This window comes from Thalia democratica, chromosome 1 (genome assembly GCF_965202585.1).
Source record: "Thalia democratica chromosome 1, ktThaDemo2.hap1.1, whole genome shotgun sequence".
NCBI classification, from domain to species: domain Eukaryota; kingdom Metazoa; phylum Chordata; class Thaliacea; order Salpida; family Salpidae; genus Thalia; species Thalia democratica.
Genome location: NC_139165.1, coordinates 50,285,368 through 50,298,641, shown reverse-complemented (window position 1 = coordinate 50,298,641; position 13,274 = coordinate 50,285,368). Strand labels below are relative to the sequence as shown.

The 13,274-nt window shown below is 26.9% G+C and overlaps 1 protein-coding gene across 2 annotated transcripts in view; it reads left to right on the top strand.

Annotated features, from left to right (window-relative positions):
• The window catches only part of LOC145849134 (centrosomal protein of 290 kDa-like), a 36,213-nt gene that overhangs the window by 19,161 nt on the left and 3,778 nt on the right, over positions 1 to 13,274 (top strand). For both annotated transcript variants that reach the window (XM_082954231.1, XM_082954230.1), the window contains exons 37-58: positions 251 to 404; positions 698 to 823; positions 2,585 to 2,732; positions 3,778 to 3,910; positions 4,200 to 4,283; positions 4,353 to 4,454; positions 4,565 to 4,671; positions 4,778 to 4,901; positions 6,651 to 6,791; positions 7,184 to 7,396; positions 7,521 to 7,669; positions 7,866 to 7,959; positions 9,271 to 9,384; positions 9,582 to 9,743; positions 9,865 to 10,004; positions 10,307 to 10,441; positions 10,503 to 10,638; positions 10,937 to 11,050; positions 11,267 to 11,370; positions 11,515 to 11,692; positions 12,349 to 12,516; positions 13,000 to 13,170. In XM_082954231.1, the coding sequence (XP_082810357.1) occupies positions 251 to 404; positions 698 to 823; positions 2,585 to 2,732; positions 3,778 to 3,910; positions 4,200 to 4,283; positions 4,353 to 4,454; positions 4,565 to 4,671; positions 4,778 to 4,901; positions 6,651 to 6,791; positions 7,184 to 7,396; positions 7,521 to 7,669; positions 7,866 to 7,959; positions 9,271 to 9,384; positions 9,582 to 9,743; positions 9,865 to 10,004; positions 10,307 to 10,441; positions 10,503 to 10,638; positions 10,937 to 11,050; positions 11,267 to 11,370; positions 11,515 to 11,692; positions 12,349 to 12,516; positions 13,000 to 13,170 (2,997 nt within the window). The remainder of the gene's footprint in view (positions 1 to 250; positions 405 to 697; positions 824 to 2,584; positions 2,733 to 3,777; positions 3,911 to 4,199; positions 4,284 to 4,352; positions 4,455 to 4,564; positions 4,672 to 4,777; positions 4,902 to 6,650; positions 6,792 to 7,183; positions 7,397 to 7,520; positions 7,670 to 7,865; positions 7,960 to 9,270; positions 9,385 to 9,581; positions 9,744 to 9,864; positions 10,005 to 10,306; positions 10,442 to 10,502; positions 10,639 to 10,936; positions 11,051 to 11,266; positions 11,371 to 11,514; positions 11,693 to 12,348; positions 12,517 to 12,999; positions 13,171 to 13,274) is intronic.

Genomic DNA, 13,274 nt, shown 5'->3' with positions numbered 1-13,274 from the left:
AACTTTTTACTTGTATCTTTCATCACAAACTTTTGTCAACTTTTAATCTTTGAACTAATATATTTAATGAAATATTATAATTTGTTTTCAATCAGAAAAATTAGTTCCGTAACTAAATTTGAAACTTGAATTAAAGATCAAGTTTTCGAAAATAACACTACTTTTAATATTTTCTTCAATGCAATCATTTTGTATTAAAAATGCGCTGTATGTTTTACGATTGTTATTTAATCATTTAATTTACTTTAAGGTTAAAATTTCACAATTGGAAGAAACATGTGAAATTTCCAGCAACCAATTAAAGTTTGTGCAATATAGACAAGATAATAGAATAAACGAAGTGAAATCTCTTCAGGAACAAATTAAGCATTTCCAAGTTAAATCAGATGGAAATGCTATCATAAGTAATTTAATTTTATTATGTTTAATCATAATTAGGGTCTTACAACTAGAGTTTTAGACCCCTTAAACTTGATTAATAATTGTAAATGGTATAAACCAAAATATTAAACTATAAAATTATTCTATAAAATAGTTACTTACAAACACAGAATTATAAACTGAATATGTAAGCCTGTAGAAGTGTTATATTTTATTTTAGCTTATTATAAGATATCTTATAAAGTAAACACATTTTTATACTTTGATTAACTTTCAATTATCTAATATTTTTTTATGTTATGTTTAATTAATTCAGGCAAGCTTCACCGTAAAGTTATAGCTCTGCAAGATGAAAATGCCGATTCGAAAATCACCATCGAAAAACTAAACAAGCAGATTAAAAAACTAGAAATGAAGTCCAAACTTTTAGAAAATGAAATTGGTATATGTTTTGTTTAATATAAGTTCTAAAAATTTTTATATTCTTTTTATACCTGTTGAAAAATTCTAAAGTTATTTAAATAAGTATATTTGTGAATTTAAATAATTTGTTATATATATATATATATATATATATATAATAATACTTTTTATTGTGTTTAATAATAAAATTGTTTTTAATCTTCAGCTGTAGGTAACGTATATATATATAAAATAAGGTTAATGTTTAAACGTAAACACTTTCAACTGAGCCCACTTGAAGGGCTTTTAAATAATTTATTCAAATGGCGATTTTAAAAATTCTGGAACATATGTTTCACAAAGCTTTAATATAACCATAAAAAATCCTTTAAAGGTGGTGTATACGAAAATGAAACTGAGCTTTCGAAGTATGTTTGCGGCCTTAAGCGCAAAAACATTGATTTTAAATTAACTTGGGAGGTGATAAAAAGAGCACAGCCAATAGCAGATGGTAACAACCCTGTTTGTAGGCTGTGCTTAAAAGAATCAACAGCCGTTATGTATGCGTTAAAAAAGGAAGGTTGTTTAAATAAGCGAAGCGAATTTATATCGTCTTGTAGACATATAAAAAAGCTTCTTTTAAAACACAACAAATTTTGAAGCATTTTATAGTCAATTAACTGTTGTTTTCGTTAATTTTAGTTGTTTAATTAGTTAGAAGGTAGATCGATTTTTGTACTGAATATTTGTAATGTACAATATTACGTCATACTGTTTTTTGTTTTTTTGCATAACTTTTGTATCTTTGTTTAGTACAGTGCTTTGTATTTTGAATTTAACTGGCTGATGATCAAAGCTTTATGAAAAATTAAAGCTTTGTGAAACATATGTTCCAGAATTTTTAAAATCGCCATTTGAATAAATTAAGTATATATATATATATAAGTATGTTACCTACAGCTGAAGATTAAAAACAATTTTATTTAATATTTAGATTATTAATAATTTATTAAATATTTAGATAAAATTGTTTTTAATCTTCAGCTGTAGGTAACATACTTATATATATATATATAAGTATATCACAGATGTTCCCATAACCGACGATTCTACTTTAAATAACTCTGTCTACTTATGTACTAATTTATTTCACAAAACTTACATATACTTGCAAGTTTAATACTTCATGTTTTCAAGCTGTATAAATTATTGAACAATTTGTTAAAATTATTATGACGTAACATTTCTGCACAACTCAATTTAATTTTCATTTTTAAAACCTGCCTATTCTTAGAGCTTTTTGAGGTTAGTGCCTACTTTTATTAAATTTGTTTTTTTTGTAGATAATTTTATAATTTTATGCTTTTATCCTAAACTTTGTTTTTAAACCATAAAGTCCATTTATAGTTACTACCTAGATAAACACTATACATAATTATACATGCTTTTTTCTGCTTTTTTTCTAATGTGTGTTAACATTTTATAGACTCCGTAGATCTGTTCTTAAATTTATTTGAGAGCAGTGAAACGCCGTTAGTTGAAATAAAGTTTTAGCACAAGAACATCTGTGATATACATTCCGATAAGCTTAGCTTATCAGGATCTCCAGGATTTAACGCCTTATAACGTTACATCTTATATATATAAGTATATATATATATATAAGTATGTTACCTACAGCTGAAGATTAAAAACAATTTTATTATTAAACACAATAAAAAGTTAACCTTATTTACTGAAAGTATTTTTATTTTTAAATATACTGACAGTTTTCTATTACTAAATTTTAACCCTTTTACAGATACAAACGATAATTCATTGTACATGTGTCGTACGGAGGCTAATAACAAATGCAGACAACTGAGAAATACCATAGAAGGATTGAGAAGACAGTTTAGTGGCTCCATACCTCTTGCTCAACTAGAAAAGTTCACATCTTCGATGAACAGGTAATATTGTGTAATCTATGTCTTTAACATATGTTTTTAAACTCTTTTTTTTTATTAAGATACTTGAAACCTTTAATGAAAACTTGTTTGATATACATAGACATAGTATTTTTACATATTTAGAATTTGATATCAAATGCTAGTACAAGTGTTATATTAAAAATACTGTTGTTGTTTTTACATAAAGTAAAGCGATTATGCTTTTTACGCTTTTCCAAATTAGTAAAAGTATTACCTTGAATATTTATAAAGTTATTTGAGGTTTATCAGAAAATATTACTGGTAGTACTAGTAGTAGTAATAGTTACTTTGAAAATTACCCAACAACTATCAATTATCTAGGAAAACTTTTTTATATACAGAAAAGTTGATACTTAAATACAAAATAAATGGATACAGTACTTTCGGTTTTGTTTTTATTGTTAGTAAACTGAAAAGTTATTTAAACATAATTTATTAGTCACTATATTAATTCATTAAGTTTTTTACATATATTTCAAGTTTTATACCACAATGTTTTACTAAATAAAGTATGACAAACATAATTTTATTTTAACAATTTTATATTGCACACATTTTTACATATAGTTCAAATGCATACAAAGTATTTTTTTTTAATTGATGTCCTAAAATTTTGTTATTGGTTTCGTTTTTATCTTAGTAATCTGTACGAATCAGGGTGGTCGTTAAACTGGAAATCCTGGATTAACCTTGTAGGTCATGAAATTTGAAAACTTAGGCAAAAAACACCTGGAATTTTATGGGGTACAAGTTGCAATGGAATAAAACACGTTTAAACTAGCGATAGAGTATTTCAATAATTTTTAAGTACTGAAAACACCATTTTAATGTTAAGTTTATTATCAAGAAGTATTTTACATTTAAAAAACTTTAATAGAACAAAAAATCGTTGAATTAGTTTTTAAAACCTTGAACAACTTCAAAGAAAGTGGCCACCTTGAAAAGTTATTCAGTCGTTATTAATTGTTTTTACCGCTATCAATGTTTTTATGAATTTATTACAACTAAAAACTTTTTTATAAAGACTTCGTGAAGACAAAACAAGAGTTTCCGATGAACTTCGGAGAGCAAAACTGGCCAGGAAAGTTGTCGATGATAAGTTAGACAAATTTGAAGTTGAAAAACAAAGTCTCATTGAAATGCAAGAAGCTCTAAAAGTATGACTTGTGTTTTTGAGTTTTTATATTTTGCTAAAAACTATGATTACTTTTTTCCTAAACTAAAGTTTTCTGCACAGTTAAGTTATAAGTTTACTAATCATAAATTATATAAAATCGGTAAAATGAAAACATCGGATATAAAAACCTAAGCTTTATATGCTTTTTAAATTCATTCGCCACCTGTTTTTCATTTAAAATAAATTTAGAATTTTCTATTTTATTCGTTTGATTATGTTTTTTAAAAATTATATACGATAACATAATAATATCCTTTTGTTATTTTAAGGATAATAGAACAGCTGAAAAAATTAAAGAATGGTGCAAAAAAATGGACAGGTTGCGACTGAGTGATCTTAAGTTACAACGACAAGTTAGTTTTTATTTTTAATTTAGCTTGTTAGTTTTTTTTTAATTTATAAAATGTATATCTTTAAACAAGGTTATAAGACAAGGTGAGCAAGTCAAATACTTGGAAAATCTAAGTTTGAAGCATGAAAAGACTATTTCAAGTTTAGAAGAGGATATTGTGTTGCTCTTACAAGTTAGTAAAATTATTCGTAATATTATTAATATGTTGTTCTTTGTTAAGGTTAGAGTGTTCTTATAAATTCAAGTTAGTCATTTTATATTTTAAATTTTATATTTTAACAGGCACAGGAAAAGCACCAAATAGAATGGGAGAGCCGCGAAGCTGACTTGGAACAAATGCTTCAAAGCTTGCAAGACAAACAGAACCAAGTTCACATGAAGGCCGTCAGGTTAGTTACTTTACCACAAACGTGCGCAGATCTTACAATGTTATGTGGCTATCTTCGGTGAAATGTATGTAAGTTTTAATTTGCATTTAAGTTGTTGTTTGTGCAGAATGGACGATCTGACGAAAACACTTCCCGATCCTACGAAGTCGAAGGATGAACAGCTTAGAACTGCCGTTGAAACCATCAAAAGCCAATCGAACTCTATACAATCACTGAAAGTCAAAATAAAGGTCTTTATTTGAACTTTTATTGTTTGCCGACTACAGTTTGCCGTAAAACTATAAATGTGCCTTAAGTTTGAAGGGATTTATATTATAAAACGTATTAAAATAAAAATCTGTTTTACATTATCTTACAGTAAATGAATTTGTTTATTGCATAATTATTTTTTGAGTAGAAAGTATTTTAAATTTATTTTAGTTTCAGACATACAATAGATTAGCATATATCAAAAGTTTATAACTGATACAAACAAATATATTGTAAGTTTAAATCATATTAAGGTATTTAATTATATCCATACTGTTTTATATAACATAGATCAGTGCTTCTGAACCTTTTTCTAGTGGCGGAACCCTTTTCCTAATTTTAACTTTTCCGCGGAACCCCTAATTTAATTTTACATAAATGTTTAATATAATATTTACTCAAAACCAAAAGAATTTCAGTGAAAAACTAATTTTTTAGCAAAACTATATCATTTTCAGAAATCATACCAATTGTAATAGTATTAAGTCGAGTCAAACTCAAAGTGCGCCAGAGGCAATAGGTATTTTATGATTCTATAATAAATAAACGAAAGCAAACATGATTAATCGCAACGTCATAAAAATCATTCCTTGCATAATAAAAACAAAATGAGAGCTACAAACAATAGCGAAATAAACATGAACCTAATCGAATTCACAGATTACTGTAATAAACAGGTAAAATGCCTAACGAAAATTAAATAAAAAACATTTAGTGCGAAACTTGAACTTGTCTCTTAGCAAGAAGCATGTCAATGCGCGACTGGATTTAGGATAGACTGAGACGGAGACAGGTAGATAAGGTTGGAGTCAGCATACAGTTCCTTTGCTTCGTTTTAATGTTTGTTACATGCGAAAAGCCGGACTCGCAAAGATAAGTGGTGGTGAATGGTAAAATAAATTTTACTGCGCTCTTTGCTAAAACGGGGTACTCTGAAATTGCACATATCCAAAAATCTAAAAGCTCCTTCCCTTTGAAACTCAATTTTAAATTGCTATCTTCAGATAGTTGCATCAATTCGTCTTTTGTATCTGTAGGAAGATTCACTTCTTCTGAAGCAATATCAAACATAAAAGGATTTAAAATCCATAAATTTCCGATGCGAACATCTTCAGGAAAATAATGTTGAAACTTTATAGACCAAAGATCAAAGTGGTTGTATATTTCGTCAGAGAAGATGAACTCTATGCATTTTTCATGGGCCTCATCAAACCGGTGAAACATCGCAAAATTACCATTGCTAACCTTTTTCTTTTCTATTAAAGTTAATTCTATTTTTAAACAACTCAATCTTGTCTGTCATGACAAAAATGAAATTTTGCTCCCCTTGCATGCTTAAGTTCATTGCTCCTACATTGTTTGCTTTAGTGATAATACCAGTATTTTCATGACTTCACTAAAAATAGAAATTCAAAATTTTGCAAAAATTTGCGTAACCAGGACACCTATTAATAATGAATACCCATTTAAAGTCCTACCGCTTGATACACACTAAGCAGATCAATAAATGCTATAATTATATATGTTTTCCATTTTATGTGCTCCATTTTTTTTGAAGTTTTATGATTTATGTTTTTTTTTTCAAATTTCTTTTTTAAATTTCGATAGGCTTCGCGGAACCCCTGAGAGACGTCGCGGAACCCTAGGGTTCCGCGGAACCCTATTTCAGAAGCACTGACATAGATATTTTATTCCGGTCAAAAACAGTTATAGAATTATTTTCTACTCAGATGTTAGATGAAGAAGTCGAAAGGTTACGCGATTTGAGGTTCAACATGGAAACGGAAATAATGTCGCGAGACAAACTGATAAACGAAATGAGACTGAAACTTCCTTACACTGTACCGACTTCTACACTGGCCCCTGTGACTGTCCGTTGTTTTTGTTTCATTTTAGATTGATTGTACATTTATAAATATTATAGTTATTATAAACTTAATATAATTAAACTTTAACAACATATTTTGTTACAAATAAAAACATTAATAGAGAATTTAAAATAAACTTAATATTTTTTTGTATTTTCTTTACAAATACTCAAGAAAAAAGTACTCAAACATATTTTGTTTAAGAAATACAAACTAATAATAAGTTTTGTTTAAATTTCATATTAGTATTTTTTAAAATTTGTATTTAAAAAGTACTCAGTTTATTTCGAAAAAAAAGCAAATTTTTAGTGGTATAAGTTTTATTACACTGAAGAGAAGATTTTATGCACACAAAAACGTCAAAAAGTTTTTTTTCTGAACTATAAAGTTAACAGGAGTTCAAGAGTGAGCAACTGACAATGGCACGACAACAATTGGAAAGTTTACAAGAAAGACTAAAACTAAAAGAAGAAAATTTAGTAAATTCATTACAACAAGTTGATGAGTTGAGAAGGGAAAACAATTTAATGAAAATTACTAACGAAGAGCAGGTCAAGGCCATGCAGAATAAAATCAAGCAAGCAATTATTAACAATAAAGAAGTTGTGGTAAGCATTAGTTTGTATTATATATTTTTTTTTAAATTGAATGTAAAGTTTCTTTAATTTTTCATTAACTAGACAGTGATCATCTTTTTTACCTTTGAAAATTATTTTGTTATATTTTGCATAGGTGCCAGTGTTGGTACCTCCAGACAACAAGCAGAAAGAAAATACGGACAGACTGATGGAGTTGGAAGATCTCGTGAAAGAGCAAGACGGTGCCATAAGCTCTCTTATGGAGAAAATAAGATCCGCTAATTCAGAAATTATCGCACTTAAGTTCGTTGCTACAATTTCCTTTAAAAATAGTTTGTGTTTCTATACCTATAATGTTTTGCTTCATAAATAAAATATAGAAAATCAAAAACTTACCGTTTAAAACTTGAAAAGACTTAAGTTTTATATTACTTTTGATGAATAAAAGAGTTTTTAAAGTTAATCCATATTCTATAAATAAAACTTAAGTTAAAAATAGGAACAAAAAAGGAAGTGAAAACCAAGACAAACTGATATACGCAATCAAGGCTAAATTAGTAAAAAAGAACAACAGGGTTAAAGAACTTGAAAAAGTAAGTCTTGTTTAAACAAGAAAATTTAAATGCACAGTTACTTTAAAATTAATTTTATTTTAGAGTAAAACTATACAAATTTAATTGCTTAAACTATCATTTATTCATAGTATTAAAGAATCATTGTTTTAAAATAAACTTTAGTAATATTTAAGAATAAAAAAGAAAAATTTGAGAGACGTTTTTTACTCATTAAGAGATTTAAAACTATTCAATTTACAATTTAAAAACAATTTTTTTTTAATTTTTTTAAGTTTGAAGTTGTTATTGTAGCTTTTGATATAATTAGCTAAAATTCGTTCAGCCTGAATCAATCAGAGAATCGTACGTACTAAGGTTAAGTTTTAAAAAGATAAACTTTGGTATTTTAAAACTAATTTCTATTTTTTGGAACACAAATAACTTATGTGTTAACTTATACTTTTTCTAATTTTCTATTAGTTCACAGTTGGTAAAGTGAAATCAAAATTTTGATTAAGTTATTGTTTATCTTTTAGTATATAAAAAGACTAGCTTCCTTAAAGCAATTGTTAAATCTTCACTTACCCCACATATTTCTGAAACCAAAATTAAATTTAATTTGGCCATTTTTCACTTGGGAGGCGAGACTGTTTTTCTCATACAATTTCTTATAGTTTTTTATCTAAGATCATCAAAACACTGAATAAAATGTGAAGTTTATTGTATCATTTCATTAACTTTTTATACCAACCAGTGATCAGCACCTTTTAAAATATACTTTTATCTGTAGTTAACTTTTGAAACAAGTGTTTTTAAGTCATACTGTGTTCGAAACATATGGATATTTTCCCTTGATGGTTTCAACACGCCCACTTTTACCCAAGAAGCATACTTACGTGTACAATTAAATTAACATTACTTTTTTTAATGTTACTTTTGTATTCCCTTTTCCGACAAAAATCTTGTTAAAGTAAAACAAAAAATATATCTGATGCTCAAAAGTAAAGAACTGTCAAAAGACACGGTGATATCCGTCTACTGAGTCTGTTTTCAATTAGTTTTAGTAATGATTATTTTGGAGCTTGAGTTAATCACTATTAAAATGTAAAGTTAAAAATTCTTTCAACTTCATGATAATTTAGCAGTAACGTATTAAAACTACACGCATGTTCTTACATAAAGATTCTGTGTTCAACGACTATTTTCTTCTTCCAAAGACAAATACTTCTTTTTATTTTCTAGTAAATGGCTTAACTTGATACTAAGTTTTACGTTATACGAAGGCTTGAAGGGTAAATGTTATCTTATGTAAAAAATTGGTGCATAAAGTAAAATTTTCAATTGTTGTAGGAGCTGTGTGAGGTTCGCGAAAAACAAGAACAAGACAATCCGCCTGCTGGTGTTGTAAAAAAAATAGTCAGCACACTCAAGCAACAAATCAAGCAGCAAGAAGTTAAACTAAAGGTACATTTTTTTTCTTAATATAGTTGTTTTCACTAAATACAATTTTAACAAACAACTGCAAATTTTAATTAATTCAACCTTTTTCGTTTAACAAAATTTTCTGAACTCTCAAAAAGTATTTTTATACTTTATTACTTTTCAATAAAGGTTACAGTACGTTTTTTACTCTTGATGATTAGTATGCCAATTTCAAACAGGCAATGGAAAGAGCAATGAAAGAATCAAAGTTGAGTCTTGCTCAAGCGCAAACAAAACAAAATGATGAAAACTTGAAAGCTTTGCAAGCAAGGGAAAATGAAGAGAAGTTAAACACTGAAGTTATAGAACTAAAGTTGCAAAACAAGATTAAACCGATTAAGGTAATTAAACGAAATGTTTAATTTAATTTTTAGCAATCCTTAATATTTTTGTTCTCTATTTATGCTTGTTAACGCCATGTGTTTATTTTATTCAGTCACTTTGTTAATTATTTTATTCTAGGATCAATTAGATGCAGTTAAAAAAACGAACAGTGAACTTAAAAACAAACTGAAAGTTATGAAAGATAAAGAAACGAGAATTGAAAATGGATTGAAAGATGCTTTGGTGGAACTTGAAGAGAAAAAAAGGGAAATTGAAAGGTACTAAAATTTAATCAGAAATATTTTTTCTTAACTCAATCATTCATTAAATACGCAATTTATTGAATAAAAACAAAAAATGTATTTTAAATTAGTTTGTAGAGCACTAGAAAAATGTAGCAAAGTTTATACATTTATAAACATTCTAGTTATCATTCACTAGTGATATTAGTCTTACTTTAAATTTTTGAACTACGATGTACATTTTTTAGGAGAAAAATAAAATACTTTATTACAGTAATTATAAGATAGTTCTATAAAATCTTTTTAAGTTATCTCCAAAGTAAACATCTTTTTACTAGATTAAAATCACAACTACGAAGAAAGACTGCAGCGAACAAGTCGAGTGGTAAAACAAATGCTCCCAAACCATCTAGTGGTGCGTTAAAAAGTGAGTCACCAAGCGGTGAAGAATCTTCCGAAATCGAGTCTGAACGGTTCGTTTGGTAAAATTTTAATTTTTATTAACATTTGCATAGCAGCAATACAAATTCGCAGGTTTAAGAGGCCAGCTCGCAAGACCATATACTCAGATAACAAAGAGCTGGTTAGCAAGTTGAAGAAAGAAAATAAAAAGCTTAAAGATAAAATCGATAGCTTGTCAACACAAATCGAACCACAGAAGACAGAGAAGGTTGTTTTTATTTGTACTTAAAACTATTTTGCATGTAAAAATGTAAAAATAAAATCATAATCTAAAAACCAAGTCTGACTGATTAATAAAAATATTATATTATTTTTTCATTATTTAAATTCGTGAATAGTCGATACGATTGAGTGATTTTTCAATAGTTTGGTGTTTGTTTAGTTGTCAAGTACGCTAGAATTTTTCACTTGGATTTAATTGTCTTTAAGTGTCGTGTAGTAAGTTTGCTACACATTCATTTTGAAAGTTCTGTTTCGTTTTTTTTATTATAATACTTTTATTTTAGTCTGCGATTGAAGTTGCTAAGTGGGAAGCTAAAAAAGCTGCTCAAAAGAAAGTAGAAGGTTTGAAAGCAAAGTTACAGGAAAAAGAAGAAAAACTAAAATTATTTGAAAAACAAGTATGTGTTTTAAAAGTTTTATTTTTTAAATTCTAGTTTTTGTTTTTATAAACAATGTTTATTAAATAAAAAACTACTACTTTTAAAGTATTAAGTTTACATATAATTTATTTTCAAAGTAAGTAAGCTCTATTTTTAAGTATAATTCGTTTTAAAAAACACAAAGATTAGTTTTTGTTTGGTGACCACAATGCTATTACTGTGGATTTTTTACAGGTAAATTCTTTAAAAGAAACAATAAAAAGGTTAAAAAAACAAAGAACAAAACCAAATAAAATAATAAATGAAGATCTAAATGAAAATTATCAAGTTATTTTAAGGTAATTTTTTTGTTATAATAGTTTTTTTACATATTATCTTATATACAAGTATTTTTCTATTATATCTCAATTGGTAGAAATAACTTTTTTTATACAATACTTATTATAGAGATTTATATATAATGTAAAGTGTTTGTTACATAGCGAAGTTAACCAACTTCGAAAAGAAAACGAAAGTTTACGAGAAAACATCAAGCTTAAACCAATAGAACATTTAGAAAAAGTAGAAAAACAAAATAGCTTGTTGCAAGAACAGTTACGAAATTTACTGAACAATCAAACTAACTTTCAACAAACCAGTATCACCTCCAAACCTGAAGAAGTTAGTTGAAAAAAAAAATATATTATGTATTATGTTTATATATATTATAACTAATTTTAAAATTTAGATATTGTTAGTTTCCTATATGATTAAAATGATTTTTTTAAATAGTTATTCGTGGTTATTTCTTCGAAAATAGCTGTTTAACACGGTTTTTTTAATTAACAAATAATTGATGATTTTTATAGCTTACAAATGTTCATATAACTGTATAAAATTATGGATAATACTTTATTTAAGTAAAGTTGAATAGCTTATAAATTATTTAGATTGTTTAATGTATTGTAATAAACAAAAAAATTGCAGTTTTTAAGAATAGATAAATAAAGTTATTAAGTAAGCTATTAATATATTAATTTGTATTAAATATTTCATACTGTTAAGAGTATAAGTTGAGGAAACAGTTACTATATAAGCTATTTACGAATTTCTCACATCTAAAGAGAACAGAGAATCTAAATGTCAGTTCAGTTAATGATTTTTTATAGTTTCATTCTTTGAAAAATGCAAACTATGTTCAATAAGATCACCTAGATCAGCTGAAATTAATTAAAAGTTTATTGATAAATCTGTAAACACTTTCGACAGATGAATGGCTGTTGAGCTCTAAATTTAGTAATTCTCTGATGTAATTTTTTAACTTGGGAAATATACAGATGGGAAAGACACGAGATGACCAGCTGAAAGAGATGGAGAAGAGAGTGGAAATGTTGAAGAACGTAGTGGAGAGGGTGGAAAGAGAAAACATTCAGCTGCAGCAGTCACCGGCTGTCGTGTCTCATCAGGCGCTGAAAAGCGTGCAAGCCGAAAACGACCAGTTAAAAGTTTAAAAGTTCAATATTTTTGACCGTAAAATTTTCTATCAAAATTAAACGAGTATTTAAAAATTAAAAAAAAGTTAAGTTGTACATTAATGTATGTATGTGTACGTGGAAAAAAAAAACAAGTTAATATGCTGTTTGTAATTTTAGTACATTATGATTGAAAGTAGTAAATACAAAATACCTATTGGTCTATTTACTACTACATGTTATGTCAAAGAGAGATTATAAAATATTTTGTTAGAACATTTTAAGAATACTTACATACTTTTTAAGAAAAATGTTGTTTAATTTTTTATCATAACCAATTCACATTAGCTAATAGTGTTTATGATTTTATTAATCTTTTGAGTATTTAAATTAGTGTGGTATACTTCAAAAAATTTTTTTTATAAATTTTCACACACAAATCACGTTAGTACTTTTAGTTTATACTAATTATGGTCGTAAAGTTGTTTTTTTTTTGTTTATGGCTTTTTTACACAGAACCGTATTAAAGAACTGACAAACCAAATTGGTGGTAGACTGAGTACTCGATATGAATCAAAAACTAAAAGCTTTGACAAACTTATACAAGAAAATAACAGTTTGAGATCTCAGTTAGATAAAGAAAAAACTACTATTGAAAAATTAAGGCAAAATCGTATAAGGCTACAGGTGAGTCATTGAAAAGATACCACATATGTTTATTTGTTTGTTATAATCAAAACAGTTTTGTAAAAACTTTTTGACGTCCTACTCATTTATTTATTTTATTTTTG